The 18,645-nt window shown below is 38.2% G+C and overlaps 1 protein-coding gene across 4 annotated transcripts in view; it reads right to left on the reverse strand.

Moving 5' to 3' along the window:
* Window positions 1-18,645, reverse strand: part of PAMR1 (peptidase domain containing associated with muscle regeneration 1) — a 1,499,432-nt gene that overhangs the window by 47,566 nt on the left and 1,433,221 nt on the right. For all 4 annotated transcript variants that reach the window (XM_044082656.1, XM_044082657.1, XM_044082655.1 and 1 more), the window contains one exon: window positions 13,427-13,659. In XM_044082656.1, the coding sequence (XP_043938591.1) occupies window positions 13,427-13,659 (233 nt within the window). The remainder of the gene's footprint in view (window positions 1-13,426; window positions 13,660-18,645) is intronic.

Below are 18,645 nucleotides of genomic sequence, written 5' to 3' on the forward strand. Positions count from 1 at the left end.
TGTGGGTTGAGTGTTATTGTAATTCTTGGTAAGGTTGCGGATAGTATCAATGAAGAAGGTATTTAGGAAGGTAGCAGTGCCAGAGCTAGAGGGGCAGAGGTTAGGAGATGATGAGCATCCTAGATGTAGGAGTTAATTAATGGTGTGCCAGAATTTGAGGGGATTGGAGTGAGGATTGCTGAGTGGTTTATGAAAAAAAGTTTTGTTTGTCCAGGGTTACCTTTTTTGGTTAAATTATGGAGGTCTCTATAGGTTTAAAGGTCAGGGACGGATTTGGATTTTTTCCACACACTATCTCTCTTATGCATGAGTGCTCAGGTTGTTTGAGTTAGCCAAGAGGCAAAATGTGTTTTTATTCTTAGTTTCCTGGTGGGAGCTAGGAAGTTGAGTGTCTCTAGAAAGATATGATTAAATGCCAGTACAGCTTCCTCTAATGGAAGATTGTGGAGGAAGAACCAGTTAATTGAAGAGAGCTTTTGGTTGAAAGCTTCAGGATTAAAATTGGAGAGGTTGTGCCATTTAAATTTCTGGAATTTATGTAGTTGAGATGAGTGTCTAAGTATGTATGTGGGTTGATGATCACTAAGGGTATCAGGCAGCATGGAGGGGTTATGATACAGATTAGGATTAGAGGTAAGAACCCAGTTTAAAATGAAGCCAGACTTGGTACCTTTGTTTTGGAGTGTTGAAGTTGAGATTAATTGGGAGAAGCTAAAGAGGTTAATGAAGTTAGTAGGGGAATTAGAGCTAAGGGCATTCCAGTCGATGTTAACATCGCCTAAGATAATGATTTCATAAGGGATGGTTTGCGAGATCTAGAAGAGAAAGAACTCAAGGGTAGGGATATCATTCCCTGGGGGGAATGTAAATGGAGGCAACTGCTAATTTTTTGTGACTGTTCAATAGGCAATTGGCGATGAGAATTTCAGCTGGTGTAAGTCAGTAGTAGTGATAGAGGGGTTGAAGAGTGATCCAGTTAGAGTAGACAATAGTAACACCTCCACCTTTCTTCTTAAGATGATCATGGCAAAGGATATTATAACCTGGTGGAAGTATTTCAGTGTCTGATATGTGAGGTTTGAGCCAGGTTTCAGGAAAGGCAGAGGAAGCCAGGGGTGTGTAAGGAGATCCAAGCATGAAATAAGGAGGTTTTGTTTCTGATATTTTGAATCTTCATAGATAAAATAGATAGGCATTTGGTGGGTGAACTTGTGTGGGTTTGAGGTGGAGAATGAGGGACAGAGATGTGATGATTTGAGGGGAGAGAGGAGCTAGGATTAGGCCCAGACTTTGAATGAATGTCACCTGGGAGTAATAAATCTAAGTTAAGTAGTTTGAGATAACTAAAAAAATTTTGTTGGAGGTAATTTTTTTTATTTCATTTTGAGGGGATATGTAGGTAGGAATAATATTTTAATTTTGAATGTGCTAGTGTTAGAATGTGGAAATAGAGATGGAGCTATATGGAATGTGTAGTTGGTAGAGGGAGTGGATGGGGGGCAGGTAATAGTTGGTACCCAGGTGTTGAGTGGTATGGTGTACTGAGGTGGTAGTGTAGATAAGGCAGAGGATGGAGGTGGGGATGATAATAAGACATAAGTGGCTGGTAAAACGTGATTTTGTGGCATACATATTGTAGCTATAGGTATATAGAAAATGAGCAGGATCTAGGGTTAATTAGTAAAGACTAGAGGGATGGGTTATGTGATAAAGTGGTAGGCAGGATATGTTGTCAGGGTGTATGGAGGAAATGCCTAGTGCTAGGAGGATTTTGGATGAAGTTGGGAGGAGGGTGGGGGAGTGTTCAAAGTGTATGGGTATAAATCAAATGAAAGTGGGGTGGGTGGGTATGGGGGTAGAGTAGGGGAGCAGAGTGAGCCCAAATGTAGTGAGGGCAAATGGAGTGGGAAGAGCCACAGACAGAATGTGAGCAGTAAAATAAAACAATGAGTTAAATTCCAAAATGTCACTGGATACAGATAACATGCACAGAGAAGTAGGCATTAGTGGTAAAACCTCAGTGTATTATCAATTGCTCTAGGACAAGACCCTGTTTCACTGGACAGGAATTTCAATGTTCCAGCTTTCTTTGACTAGCCTTGGCTGCTGTAGTTCCCTGTAAACTGGGCAAGTACTTACATGAATACGTCCAATTAATAGTATAGGCATCAAAACATCATTGATATTTCCTTATTTGCAGGAAAGTGTTAATTTGTTACCAGATGGCAACCTGGCACTTTCTCAGAGATGTGCAATCTTATATTTCTGGCTCTTGACAAGATGGTGTGCTTCAGGCATTCACGCATCCATCAGCATGATATTTTTGAACATTTTTCAATTTTGAATAGGAAAGTGAATGAGCTAAATCATGGTATCGTCAAGGAAAGTCCTCTCGCAGATCACTTGATGGGTAAGCACATATCCCCTATTTCTTGAATACATGACAACTAAGACTTTTTACATTTCACTGTTATTTTTTATTTTTGAATCAAGTTTAGAATCTGATCCAAGTTCATTAGCAACTGATGAGAGTGAATCTGGGCTTAGGAGGCAGTTATCCATATGTAAGAAAATAGGTATTTATTTTGTTCTCACACACACAAATACTAATGCTAGGTAGGTGAATTTTCATTGTACTGCAGTGATGCCAAAAGGCAGAGTTTTCAACTGAAAATGGCGGTTCCCTACTCTAATACTGAGATAACTTCCTGATGGTGGGCAAACTTGCAAGTGCAAGACGGCATCCTCCATGTCAACATTTGCTGTCCTCACCTGCTGTGGATTGAGAGGGAACAAGTAAAAGGGTAAAAAATACCTTGAAAGTCCTGACATTGACAGATTTGCTTATGGCAGTGTTACCTTGAATGAAGCTAAACATATAACTTCATTTTAGGAGTAGTAAGCCTGACATTGTGATTGTGGAAAAAAGTAAACTGCATTTATTCAATACATTTTTTGTAGGAACCATGGTCAAGTACAAAAAAAAATTACTATATAGACTGAGAAGTGAAACTTCAGTAATGAAAGTGGAATAACTACAACCTAACAAAAAGTGGAGTCTGCCTTCTAGTACCTATTAATGTGCTTTTTTTGTTGTGATTACTGTGCTTCTGATGTTTATGGAGTAGCAGTTGTTCTTTCATGGTGAGCTCTGCAGTTTGCCATTACCAGCAGCTTTAAACTTCAGCTTCAATGAGCATCTCTGAATGCATACAATGAGAACAGTTGTGTTGATCAGTGTTCCACACTGCTGAGCTGTTTAGCTGCACTCCTTAGTGCTACACAAAGAAAAGGAGAAATTTCTTTGAAGCCTTTGGAAAGCAAAGAACCTGACTACCTGCACTGTAAGCAGAAGTGATGTGCTACTGGTTTACAAGCTGAGCCTCCTCCACAGGTAAACTTGTTTACTGAATCCCTAGTAAGTCACCAAGTAAAGTGTTCTAATGAAGTCCTAAACACAGAAGAATGAAAGCATTTAACATTTTATAAATTGTACATGTTCTACTATATATCATGGTTCTAGTGATTCTTTATGCATAACTATCAAACTCTTAGTCACACCCAAAATAACTTCTAATTTCATGCAAACACATTATAGACAGTAACTACAGATAAGGACTGAAATGACAGCAAGATCTGCTTGGAAAAGTATAATATCAGCCCTGGTGATCAATGCAGCTGGTGATAAGCCTAATAAAATAACTGTATGGCAAGTAACTATAACATGTTTATCTATCTATCTATATATCTATCTATTTGTCTGTCTATCTATCTGTCTCTCCATTTGTATATAAAATGTTTTTCCCGTACAAACCAGTAAAAGCTACTGCAAGTCCTACCATTATCAACAGTGAGCAGTGTAGGTTTAGAATAATTTTCTCTCTGTGATACTCCTAATGATTCTTCTGCTGTGCACATTACTGGACCCCTACCCCCTTTCCTCTTGTTGATTTTAACAAATATATACAGTTTTCCCAAAGCTTTGCATTTTATATTCTACCTCCCCGATGCTCTGCTAAATCTGCTTTGGAGTTCACATAGATAAACAGACAACTTTGGGTACTGACCTGGGCTAGCTGGTTGATTGTTTTTCTCATTTCACAGCTTTTTCCAAGTCCTTGTAAATAGCCTCCCCACCTTCTCTTGTTCTCCTAACATAATTCTCCCTTAATATACCCTCACCACTCCTAACGTATCTCAGTTTAGGATAGGCTATTATCTGGCACAAAAGGAAACTAATATAAGTTCAGGACTAAAAGTGTCTACTGTTTGTAATGTGCATATTCTTCCCCCAAAAACAGTGATACCAGTAAGGCAGCATAAAACATACTTGCAAACTACTATCATCTCAGTCTATATGGTTGTTTTTTTCTTGATTCATGTGCCTCTTCCAGCTGGGCTAACCCACTCACTCCACTCCCTTACCCTACCCCCATTCCCACCCACCCCCTTTCATTACATTTATAGTACCTACACCACACCCCTTCATTTTCCTCCACCCAATCAGACACTCTAACACCTTTTCTCCTTGACAATCACTCCTTCTACATTCTCCTCCTCTATAGACTCATTACCTACCCTGTCCCCTTCCTAGTCCCATCCATTCCCTACCACTCCTACTCTCATCTTAACCCATCCCATCCCACTCTCATACCCTATACCACTACATATCAGCCATATGTGCTACTCATTCCCTCTCTCTATTCTATCTCCTATTATGTGGCAACTTTATCTCTCCCTTCTCTTCTTCCTCTCACTAACAACCTCCTACCATACTTCACTTTGCCTTCAACTCCTCTTTCCCACACTCCATCATACTCTCAATACCTGCCTTATCTGCCACCCATATTTAGTCTCACCATCACTCTTCCCTACCTCCCCATCTGACTTCTTAAAAATTACCACTTTTTCTAGTTCATCTCTTCACACTATTTGGAAACTTAGATATCCTTCTCCTCTAAACCTATGCTTCTATATTCTCATGTTCTTTGATACACTTCTCTTGGATGGGCACATCCACCCTAATCCAGGACGTCCTACCCCCTTGCTTGCACAATACATCAACACTAATCTCTCCTAACAACACTCCTCCACCTAAATAACAAAATTCTCACACTAAATATTCAAAGCAATGTAAATAAAATAACCAAAGTGCACTCTTGGAATTCTAATAACTGTCCCCACATCCTAACTTTATCTGAAACCTGGCTTAAATCACACATCCTCAACTCAGAAATCTTACTTCCAGGCCACAGTATCTATCGCTCAGACAGAACCAATAAGCAAGGACGGGAGTGGCTATCCTCTACTCTGAACTATTAAACCTGTCCCCTTTCTCCATCTCTGTTTCATCTTTCTCACCTGCAGAAATCCTTATCATTAACTGTCACCTAAACTCTCACAAAAAAATTGCCATCATCTCTATATAAATTCCCCCTGGCAATAATATTCCAATCCTAGAGAACTTTCTCTCCTGGCTCACTCAATATGTCCCCTATGAAACCATCATACTTGGAGACATTAGCATAGACTGGTCTAAACTGTTCCCCTCATCCCCTACCCATAGGTAAATCAGATTAAATTCCACCAACTGACACTTGCCTATAAAACCCTTCACCATCCAACAAATACAACCTATACTATCTACCCTTATCTCCCCCTACAAAAATTGGAAAACCTTGCATTCATCCCACAAACTTCTTGTCAATATTTGTAAATCAAACAACAGGGCTGGAAACTTTCTCTTCTCCAATACTGTTGGAAAATCCTGGAACCTTCTCCCCAGTGAACTTTCCTTACTAACCTCTATATCACTTTTCAAAACTAAACTGAAACCTTTTCTCAAATCACACTGGTTGTGCCCCTGCACTGAACCTGACTGATCAACTAGCCCTGCTAATAGGTTCAGCCTACACTCCTCTTCTCAGTAATCTACCCCTTTTCTTAAGTACAACTAACATTCTACTTTTAGATACTACTACTTACATCTTCTTGTAAATACCACTGGTACATAGATAGTGTACATAATTAGCTACCTTCGCCTCTATATACTATGTATTAAAACTGCATGTGAATGATACTACTTATACCTGCATATTTACGTATATATAATTTATATATATTATCAGCTGCCTTCTCCTCTATATACTATGTATTACAACTGCATTTGAATGACACAACCTATACCTGCATTTGTTGCTATATGTAATCAACTTCTAACCTCTTGGATTTAGTCTTACTAATGTAAAATCATTGTACCTTGTTTACATCAGTTTTGTTTTATGATTTTGTTACTTTGTAATTTTGTAATTTTTGTTACTTTGTAATTTTTTGTTATTGTTTCACCGGAGCTTATCTCCCCAGGCCTCTACTGAAAATGGACATGTATCCAGTTAGACTAGCCTGGCCAGCAAATATAAAATAAATAAAATAAATAGTCTCAACCACCATGGATTTCAGCAACACATTTCTACCCCCACTAGAACTAACAAAAACTCCTCTTCCGGACCTATCCTTGACTGGATTCTTAGCTCAGCTCCCAAGCATTACCACAACCCTGGCATACTTCCAAACTGTAAGTGATCATTCCCCAACCTTTATTCATAGATTTACCCAACATCTTCCCAAAGACCATACTTAGAGAATATGCTGGAACCTCACCCACTTTGACCCAGACACTTTTAACTCTAAACTATCTGGCATCAATTGGTCCTTCCTATACCAACTCTCTCTCAATGAGGCTGTAAAGTTCTTCAATAAGATTTTCTTTGACACTATTGATTCTATTGCCTCTTCAAGAAAAATGAGAATTAAATACAGCTATGCCTGCTGGCTTACAAAACAATACCCGATTGATCATGCACAAAAGAGATGGCACCTGGAAATCCTGGGTTAAAAAAATCCATTCCCTTACTTCAGACATACAAAGAGCTCAGAAGCCAGACCAAAAACTATTATTTTTCCTCTTACCAGTGCAGCCCTCACAAAATCCCAAAAATATTTGGGACCTCCATCAATAATCCAGTACTCCCAACCCCTTTTCGCACAACACTGCCACTAAAACTGCCACTTTCCTCAACAACTATTTCATAGAAAATATCCAAAAGCTCACACAAAATAGTACATCTCACTCAACCCCTCTATTACCTCTTAACAAAACTCTTCCTAATACATTTTCTTTACAACCAGTCCCAATTACCACTATTAAATCTCTTCTAAATAAACTTAAACATTGCTGCCCCTCTGCCGACAAACTACCCTCCCACTTCCTAAAAATAGCCGCACAATCCATTGCCTGCCTTGTCACTATAGTTATTAAATGTTCCATCTCTGAGGCCCTTGTCACAGATATCTGAAAATCTTTTTATACAATCTCATCACAAAGGCTATCCTATCATCCCTTTCTAAAATGTAGAAAAATGCATCCATACTCAGTTAATCAAACACCTTCTTGACGACAGTCTCCTTACTCCTACCCAACATGGCTTTAGACCCCATCATAGTGCAGCCACTGCTTTACCCTCCTTTACTCAAACAATAGCTGAAGACTGTGACAATAACTTGTTTATCTCCTGTCTATTCCTTGATCTTTCAAAGGCCTTTGATATTGTCTCTCACTCCAAACTCCTTACTAAACTTTCTGATCTACATCACTCTTCCTTCTCCATCAAATGGTTCTCTAGCTACCTCTCCAGCAGGCAGCAATCTATTCGCTGGCAAACTGTCCCCTCTCCATTCCTCCCTGTAAATACTGGAGTTCCCCAAGGATCGATTCTAGGCTCCCTTCTGTTCAACATATTCACTAACAAACTTCACTCTTCTACTAACCTCTCTAAACTTCTACAATATGCCACTGACTCCACTCTTATCACCTCTGTCCACAACAACCCTGATATCCTAGCTCTCACTCAACAAACCTTCACCTCTGTTGAAACCTGGCTCTCTGATAACCAATTAATACTAAATCCAAAAAAAAACTAAACCCCTTCTCTTCTTCCCTAAAACACTCACTCAGCACAAACTGTCTTTCTATATGACCTCTCTTAATAAGACCATTATCAAACCTGAACCCCATACCAAACTACTTAGAGTAATTATTGATGAACTAAAATTTGATACTCATATCCAACAATGTATAAAAAAGACACACCAGAAACTTGGACTTCTCTATCGCAACCAGATATTTCTGTCACCTTCTTCCAAACCTTCCCTCACTCAGTCCCTTCTTTCACCCTGTCTTCTCTACACTGCCCCTGTCCTTACTAATGTTCAGACTTCACTTTTCACTAAATCAGAGCAAATCTATCACAAAATAGGCAGGTTTGCCTCTAATCTCCCCTATAAATCCCACCACTGTCTTACCCATAAAATCATTCCAGTGACCAGAATTCTCTAAACTACTTCTACCCCAACTTCACATTACACACTCTATCCTGAATTACCCCTCTTACTGCCCTTTTATCTCCAACTTAGTGTCCTACTACCACCCCCATCGTCACCTTTGTACTTCCAGCAAACACCTCCTTGACATATATAAACCCAATAAAAATAAGGGGAAAATCCCTCTAAAAATAGTCTGTTGCACATGCTTTGAACTCACTCCCTCAAAACAAAAGAAGTCAATAAATAAAAAACACCTGTTCAAAAAAGAATGTAAAATTTTTCTTCAGAGTAAATGGTCCTGCCCTTATCTAACCTCCACTTAATCTAGCCTCTTCTCTTCTTGTCTCATCTCGTCTTTTCTCATCTCTTCTCAACTCTAACTCCTTTTCCCTACTCTGCTCTTTACATTCTTGTACTTGCCTCTCTCCTCACTTCCATAGCATATTTATTCATATATATCTTTATTTAAAAAAAAATTCTATTTGTATGTACTTCATATGTGCTGTTTTCTAGACCTGTCAATTATTTAACCTACTCTATATACAGATATTCTTGAACTGTTGATGTTCTTATGTTTCATGGTTTTAATTTTTTACGCATTTTTATTTTTGATTTGATTTTTATTGTAAAAATATGTAATACTTCTGGAGCTTTTCTCCTCGGGTATCCATTGTAAGTGGGCTCCTGACTCAGTTGGACTAACCCAGTTAACAAATGTCAATAAATATATAAATAAATACATAAATAAAATTAGTCAATTTTAAGCTATAATCAACCTCAGAGTTGTCAACACACTTTACTCAGCAATGCAGACAGTTGACAGTTTAGCAAGAATAGACAATTCCCAGTTGTGGGGAATATCCCCTTTCCATAAGGATTGAGTGACCTTGGAGTTAGTATATATATATATTTAGTAGAGGGTGTGGGGGCACAGCACTCCCACTTCAGGTTTGCAGGGGGATTTGTCCCCCTGAAAAAACACGTGCCTTTTACCTTCAGAGAAGTAACCTTGGTGAATGTGTAGGAGCACATCGACTTTTGTGTTTCACCATTACAGTGTTGCTGTTATGACACATCAGTTAATGCCACTATATCCACGCACTTCATTAGATTCATGAACCAAGCACTGGTGGACAGGCCAGGAGCAAATCTATTTAAAAAAAAAAACACAATATTTTGTGAAAGATATATATATATATAGATATATATATATATATATATATTGTCAATCATGTGCTTGGTCAACGGCTGTTATAGTAACTGCATTTGATAGACAGGTATGCCAGAATGCACAGTTTTTGGGGATGGGGAAAATGCCATTTCTCTGATTTTGAGCAATCCTGGAGTTAATATATAAAATTAGCAGGGAGTATAAAAGTGCAGGGGGGCTTTCTGCCTGCAAAAATTATGTTTCTAGTTTTTTTTTAACTGTTGCTTTTGTTTCTTGGTGCGTGCACACCAGGATATTGACAATAGGGTTTTCAACCTTCTGTGGTCGACATTTTTTGCAGTTGACTTTCTGTTCATTTGACATAGAGCGATAGATATAGAAAGACAGAGATATAGATATATATATGGCTCCCCTGCATTTTACTGAATGCATGTTTGTTCAATCAATGCAAAGGGTGGTAGAGTGACAAACATTCACATTGTTGTAAGTTCAAAATCAGGAAGATATATTTTGCAGGCACATGTAAGTGAGGTTAAGGAAGGGTGGGTGTGTTTGCATTTGGGTGCTTTAGTTCTGATAAGGGTTAGGTAAGGACATAGCTTTAATGTATGTGTGTGTGTGTGTGTGTGTGTGTGTGCGTGTGTGTGTGTGTGTGTGTGTTAGGCTTAGGATAGAAATTAGATGTAATGCTGGTAGTGAGTGTTGGTGCATGTTTGTGTGCTGAGTCTGTCTTGTGCACTGGTATAGTTACAGGAAGGATTTTTTTAAGGTAAGGTGTAGTGTTAGGGATGGAGCCAAGGGAAGGGTTAGGGTTTGCATGTATTACAAGAGTAGTATATGATGGCACCTATTTTATTTATAAATGTTTTTATTATTGGAAGTTACTGTATTAAAGCAGGGAGTTAAGATCTTCTGACGTTTTAGTTGACTCTGTGTTTTTTGAGAGACTCAGCATTTGAGTTTACTTCCAGGTGCTGCAATCAAATTTGCTCATATCACAGTTGTTCCAGTATTTTTGCCCGAGTTGTTGATTTAATGATCTCGTCTTTTTAATCTAATGAATGTTTTCAATGATATCAGCTTAAACTCACCTTCATTTTCAGATTTCCACCTCCAGATTTCAAACCCTCACTTATCTCTTCTCATCTTACCTTAACCCCCATCTCCTTTCCTCTTCCACATCTCTGTACCTGTTATACATTCTTCATGTCTTATTAGTCAAGGATTACCACAAAACTGTAGTTTGACCCCTTATGTTATGTGTAATGACTGATTTGTTAACATGCATTTTGATTGTTTGAGTTAAATTTTACTGTTCACTACAGGTTTGTTATATTGTTTCTACATTCTTTATTTGGCTGTATTTTTCAGTGCTCTACTGCAATTATTATATTTAAATAAACAAACAAAACCAAATGTACCTACATGACAGCAATGTGAGTGACCTTAAGCAGCATACATTTAAATGCATACCGTTGAGATATTTTTTTAATTAATTTTTATTGACTCAGGGTGAAAATATAAAAGTTAATGTGTAAGGGGGTGCAAAGATCCTACATGAGGGTAAAATAACTGGGTTGGTCAATGCAATATGTTTGTGCAGATTTTTGTTGGTTTCAGTTGCCTTAAAGCATTTTAACAATGTGTAACTATGTGTAGGTGTTTTGTGTACTTGATTTGCTGCTTTCCTTTAATTACAGCCAATAAATGTCATCTAGATCAATTTGCTTTTAGTCAGATACAGCAGACCCAGCAACGTGTGCTAACAAAAATTCCACTCATGAGAATATTCTCTACTGGGTCCTCACAAGTGGTCCTGAAAATATTATACTGCTGGCCATCTTCAGAGCTGTAGCAAGGTCAGCTGGTACTCTGGGCAATGTCTTGATTTTGCGTTCCCTCTTTATCGCAGGAGCCAAAAAAAATCACAACTGCTTAAATGATTGACAGTACTGCTTTAAAAAGAACCAGTCGGCATCTCTTTTACAGTGTTGTTTATGCCTCCTTACAGCTTGTGCCCTGGGCATCTGCCCCCTTTGCCCCATGAGTTTGAGCATTGCAGCTGACTCTGCAGGGTGCTATAAACCAAAACTCAGAAAGTATGTAAGCACACACAAACACACACACACAAACACACTACATAAAAAATATATATCTGTATAGCTATAGTTGCCTCTTTGTTTTTCTATCAATATGTAGTAATTATTATCCTTATAAAGTGTAGATCTTATATATATATATATATATATATATATGGGTTCGGTTCAGAATTTTGAAGCTCAGAACTTCGACTTTCATATGATCGAAGATCATATGTTTGAAGTTTCAAAACTTCAAAATCCTGAACGAGATTGACATAAAGCACGGACTGGGAGATTTCCCTTGTCCTCGCTGTAGTGCGATCTCGGAGTTGGTATATTTAAGTTGCGGGGGATGTGGGGGGTGCAGGGGGGCTTGCCCCCCTGCATACACATGTTTTAGTGTGTTGGATGGTGTTTTGGGGGAGGTTTACAATTTCGAGATTCCAAGATCTCGAGATTCTGAACTCGATATTCTGAAACACAACATTTTGGGATTTTGAAACTTTGTAGTGAACCCAGATATATGTGTGTGTGTGTGTGTGTGTGTGTGTGTGTGTGTGTGGTACAGAAGAACAGCTAAGGCAGGGCTAAGCAACCTGGTGGTGTGAACATTGGCTCTAGATGATTGTAACTGTTAAAGTATCATTCCAACCCCATGTGTAAAAATGGGAAAAAGTGGTTGTGGATGGATGGATACATCTATCCATCTATATCTATCTATCTATATACAGCTATAGCTATAACTATCTATATGTATGTATGTGTGTGTGATATATATATATATATATATATATATATATATATATATATATATATATATTGGTCTACTTCTAAATTTCGAAGTTTCAGATTACCATACAGCACAGAACAGTATATTTACCATTTTCCTTGCTGCAGCGTGATCTTGGAGTTGGTATATTTAATTAGCAGGGGCTGTGGGGATACAGGGGCTTGCTCCCCTGCAAAAATGTAAAAAAAAAAAAAAAAGATTGTTTTTATTTTTTTTTTTTTATTTTATTTAGGTTTCGAAGTTTTAAAAGTTCGATCTTATGGTCTTGACCATAAGAAACTGAAAGTTTTGAAACTTCAAAATTTAGAAGTATATATATATATATATATATATATATATATATATATATATATATATCACACACACACAAACACACACACACATATTCATGCATGCATACATATGTGTGTTTTACAAATCTGAAATGGGCTTATAGATTTAGAAAAGTCAAACAATCTCACTATAATAGGTATATACATAAAATATGTTCCAATACACACATCTAGAAATAAGTTCCACCCTAAAAAAAGAAAGGAAGATCGTGCCATAACAGAAGTAGAGTATCACATATTTGGCATTACACTGAACCAATATTACTGCACATACCCAACTGACTCATCACTCATAGTAATATGTGTACAACACAAAGTCCAGCATGGGGTGCTACTGATTTTATTTCTTATATACACACTCACACACACACACACACACACACACACACACACATATATATATATATATATATATATATATATATATATATATATATATATATACATACATACATACATATATAGAGAAACAGAGAGCGAGATTTATATCCATGTGTATGTGTGTGTAGATATATATATATATATATATATATACACACACATATATGATGAAGAGAGAGATAGATGTATATGTTTGTGTGTGCAGACTGACACACATACACACACACACATGCCTTGCAAAGGTATACAATTAAATACAGATTATACCACATGAATCTATATGACTTACTTGGAGAACACTTTGGAGGTCGTCCACTCCACTTTCCTGTTTTTAGGCATGTTCTCCTTTTACTCCCAGTGCGCTGGTAGAACTGAGATATGCAGTCATATTCTAGCTGAGTATGCAGATTATGATATCCAGGGGCTACTTCCATGATAGGCAGCACAGTTTTTTTAGTGGGATAAATTTCATATGTCTTCTTGGTGAATATGGCAGAGTATGGCACAGGTAAAGACGTCATCCTGTTTGTGAACAATGACAAGATATATGGAACATTGCAGACAAAACAATTCTCTGTTCTTAACTAACAAATAATGTAAAGTAAAATCTCGCTTGCCACTGCCTATGTTTCAATATTGGAACTACAATGGATAATTATACTCCACCCTTCTCTGTTCACAATATATCTTAAATTACATTGTTTGTACTTGTCTATATCTCATATAATTGCACATAAATTAAATATACAGTAAAACGATGGAACCTGCAGATTAACTGATAGGACTTGAGAAGTGAGAAAGATGAAGAGAACTAATTTGTATTTGTATGGTTTTTGTAGGCAGGGTGCCTGACATTTTGATGCTGTCCATAGTACTACTTAAGCAATTCATTCAAAGCTACATTTTCTATGTCTACTAATGGAGATGCTACAGTGGTTCAGCATACTGTATCACAACGCTTGGCTATCCCAGTCTGGTTCCCAGCTGGGGCACCTCCTACACAGAGTATGGACGTCCTCTTTGTGTTCACACAGCATTTTTTTGGGTGCTCAGCTTTCTTCCTAGATCCCAAACACATGTAAATAGGTGAACTGACATTCCTATAAAGTGTCTATAGCTGTATCTAGCTGTGTCCCACAGTGAGTGAGGGTGTGCACCATCCAATAGGCTGGTGCCCCACTGAGGATTAGTTCCTCTGCCCACTGACCAGTAAGTGATAAGACAGTGATCTTGGACTGGATAAAGCAGGTCATGGGACAATAAATGAATGCAGTAATGAATAAATATGAGTATTTGGATCTATGTCACTTTATCAAGGAGACACAATATTGAACGGCAAAACGTTAAGCCATAAATCTCACATCTCAGAATGTTGAAATAAAAAAAACAACATTAAACCTTCTTTTTTGCACCCAACCCCAGCATTCACTGCTAATTAGATATATCAACTGCAATACTTCACTACTTCCGGGCACAACCCACTCCAGTGACACTGTCGGGGGGGGGTTGACTAGGGCAATACACCTGTCAAAGAGTAATGCAGGTGGCCTAAGGAGAGCTCAGGGAAGACAGAAACCTCCTGTGGAACAGAAAGGCAAAAGCTTGATTGATCCTGATTTTCAGTATGAATACAAACTGTGAAAGAGGGGCCGCATGATCCTTCTGGCTTTTTGAGTTTTAAGCAGGAGGTGTCAGAAAGAATTTACCATGGGGATAACTGGGTGGCAGCCAAGCATTCATAGCGACATCACTTTCTGATCCTTCAATGTCGTCTCTTTCTATCATTGTGAAGCAGAATTCACCAAGCTTTGGATTGCTCAGCCTCTAATAGGGAACTTGAGCTGGGATTAGACCATTGTGAGACAAGTTAGCTTTACCCTACTGAAGATGTGTTGTTGTGATAGTAATCCTGATCAGTACAAGAGGAACCGAGTGCCTGATCCTCACTGTTATGCAATCTCAGATAACAGCGACTCCCTTCATTTCTATGCATTCAACATTCTGAGATGTGATATTTATGGCTCATTGTTTAGCCATTCAATGTTGAGTTGTTTCAGTAAAATGACAGAGACCACTATATTTACATCCCATTACTACCAAGTTTAAGTTGGCTGTGAAAATAATAAATAATTGCAAAGAATTCATAGATTTATCAGCAACAGGAATACAGATTTTTTTTTTTTTATTGTCATTTGTTAACCGGGTTTGTCCAGCTGAGCCAGAGGCCCATTTTCTGTGGAGACCCGAGGAGAAAAGCTCCAATGACACGTAACAATTTTTCAACTTTTACAAAAGTTTTTTACTATTTTTTTACAATTTAGAGATAGATTTACAATGGTATAATATCATGAATTTATATAACAAAAATAAAAAAAACACTAATTTATAAGGTTGTGTTCTAGTTGCAGAAGTTAGAGTGGTATCAGAAATATGTTCATAATGCAAAAATATTTACAATAGCCCTAAACTTGATAAGAAAAAAATATTTAAATGAATAAGATGTAGATATACAGTAGTATAATCATTAGAAAGAAAAATAGTGAATAAGACAGTATGCTTAGAGTAAGCTTAGTGTAGAATTAGGAAGATGGCAGTAGGATTTCAGGTTGGAGTTTGACAAGGAAAGAAAGGACCATTTCTTTTGCAGGTATTGTTTAAGCTCAAGTTTGAATTGTGGTTTCAGAGGAATATGTCTTATGTTAAGGGGAAGGGCATTCCACGTATGAGCTACAGAGAATTTATATAAGGACTTAATAATATTCTTTGTTAGTTTGTAGATGTCCAGGAGTTGCTTGTCAGATGTACAAAGCTGATGTCGTGGGTTATAGAGTGATACAATGTTAGAGATGGATGGACAGGACATGGGGTTATAGAGAATAGAGTGTGTAATATGTAGTTGTGGAAGCAGTAGTTGTTTCTAGAATTCAGGCCATTGTAAAGATTTAAGAGCGAGGCAGTGGTGTGTTTTATAGGGTAGATTGGAAGCAATTTAGAGTGCAGAGATGACTGAAGGTTAGTAAGGACTGGAGCTGCATACAGAAGACAGGGTAGGAGAACAGCCATGGCTAGGGAGGGTTTGGTGGAGACTGAGAGTAGTTTGTGGTTATGGTACAGAAGACCAAGTTGTTGGTGTTTTTTTTTTTTTATACAATGATTGATATGTATGTCAGATTTAAGTTCATCATCGATAGTAACACCAAATAATTTAGTATAGGGTTCAGGACTGATGATAGTATTGTTAAGTGAGGTAATGGAGAAGGAGGATTATGGTGAGCTAGTGTTTTAGGAAGGAAAAGTAGCAATTTTGTTTCTTTTTGGATTAAATGTTAGTTGATTTTCAGTGAGCCAAATTTTGATGGAGGGGTGTCTTGGGTAAGAGCAAGGAGTTCTGGGATACTGTGGGTGGTGGTAATGAGGGTTGCATCATCGGCATATTGTAAGAGTGTAGAGAGTGTAGCAGTAGTGTGTAATCTGTTGGTGAAGATATTGAACAATAGAGGACCCAAAATAGAGCCTTGTGACTGCCAGCGTATAGATTGTTGTCTACCAGATAATTAACTAGAGAATCAGTTTATAGAGGCAGTATAGAGATAAAGATCAGAAAGTTTTAATATCATTTTGGGGTGGGAGACAGTATTGAAAGCTTTGGAAAGATCAAGGAATAGACAGGAAACTAGACAGTTGTTGTCACAGGCTTCTGCAATGGTTTGGGTGAATGAGAGCAGTGTGGTGGATGTGCTGTAGTGGGGTCTAAATCTATGCTGGATGGGTGTTCAAAGATTGTTATCAAGCAAGTGTTTAAGGAATTGAGTGTGGACACATGCTTTAAGAATTTTGGAAAGGGGGGAAGAGTATAGCAATGAGGCGATAGTTGGATGGGTCAGTGGAGTTTCCTCCTTTATGGAGAGTTATAGTGAAAAAGGCTTTCCATATGTCAGGGACAAAGGCTTCAGTAATGGAGTGATTTATAACATTAGAGACAGGGTAGGAAATGGATTTGGCTGGGATTTTAAGGTAGTGGGGAGGTAATTTATCGACAGAGGGTGAACAGGGTTTGAGTTTATTTAGTTGGGTTTTGATGAATATGGTAGGAACAGGTTGAAAGGAGAAAATATTGGAGGAAGAGGGTCTGGGAGGTAAGATCAGAGAAAAGGTGGTGGGACTTTAAGTTAATTTTTGAATTGTTTCAATGAAGTGATTGTTAAATACAGAGCAGTCTCTGTGGAAGAATAGCGATGGAATAGGTTGGGGGTTGAAGGGTTACTGGGCTGGAGGATTTTATTGATGGCAGACCAAACTTTTTTGGGGAGGGGGTTTGTGTGGGTGTGGTTGAAGTTGAGGAATGTTTTTTGTCTTTAATGACAAGTTTTTACACAAGTTTCTAAGTTCTTTGTAATGTTGTATTAGGGAAGGGGTTTTATTCTTGATCCATGTTTTCCAGGCAGCATCCCTCTGATGCATAATAGAGCGTGTTTGCTTAGTGAGCCAAGGGGCACAGTTTGATTTTACCCTGATTTTTCTGGATGGAGCCATCAAGATCAGTACATCTAGAAATATCTTGTTGAAGGTAGTTACAGCATCATTAAGGGGGAGGTTGTGAAGGAAGGTTCAATTGATGTTGGATAGTGTAGAGTTGAACTTATTGGGTTGAATGGAGTCAAATTGTGGCGTTCTCTGTAATGGTGTTCTATGGGTGAATGTTTGAAATGTCTAGGAACATAGGTTAGGGAATGGTCACTTAGAGAATTAGCAAGAATGCCAGGGCAATGCTAGAGATCAGGATCGGAACTAAGGATCCAATCTGTTAAAGAACTGGTAGTAGAGGTTTTCATGATTGTGTTGACATCAGCAAGTATAATAGTTTCATAGGGAACATGTTGGGTGAGCCAGAAGAGAAAGTTTTCGAGAATAGGGATGTTGTCACCTGGGGGGGTATATAGATGGATACAATGGCAATTTTTTTGTGAAGGTTGAGATGACAGTTTGCAATAAAGATTTCAGCAGGAGCAAAGCTGGGTAAGGGAAGTGGAGAGAGAGTAAGTTGGTCAGAGTAGAGGATGGCTACACCTCCACCTCTCTTCTTAGTTCTATCAGCATGAAAGATGTCTTAGCCTGGGGGTAGGATTTCAGAGTTGGAGATGTGAGGTTTTGACCAGGTTTCTGAGAGGGTTAGGATATGAGGGGAGTTCAGATCAATCCAGACATGAAACTCTGTGATTTTGTTAACAATGCTTTGGATATTCAGAGAGACAATAGAGATTTAAGTGGGGGAGAGTGAAATTGGGGAAGTATGTGAGGAGGAGAGGTAGGGGATGTAGGTCCTAAATTAGGGTGGATGTCACCATCCAAGAGTAGAGTATCTAGGAAACCAAGCAAAGAGGAGAGTAGGTTTAGAGCAAAGTGAGATCTGTATGTTATAGAGTTGGAAGGAGCAGTATTAGGGTATGTTTTTATTGTGAAGAGGTTAGACGGAGAAATAGAAAATAGGTATGTGGGAGTGTTGAAATG

Source organism: Protopterus annectens, chromosome 9.part0, assembly GCF_019279795.1.
Source record: "Protopterus annectens isolate FY-2018-M chromosome 9.part0, PAN1.0, whole genome shotgun sequence".
In the NCBI taxonomy this organism is placed as follows: Eukaryota; Metazoa; Chordata; order Ceratodontiformes; family Protopteridae; genus Protopterus; species Protopterus annectens.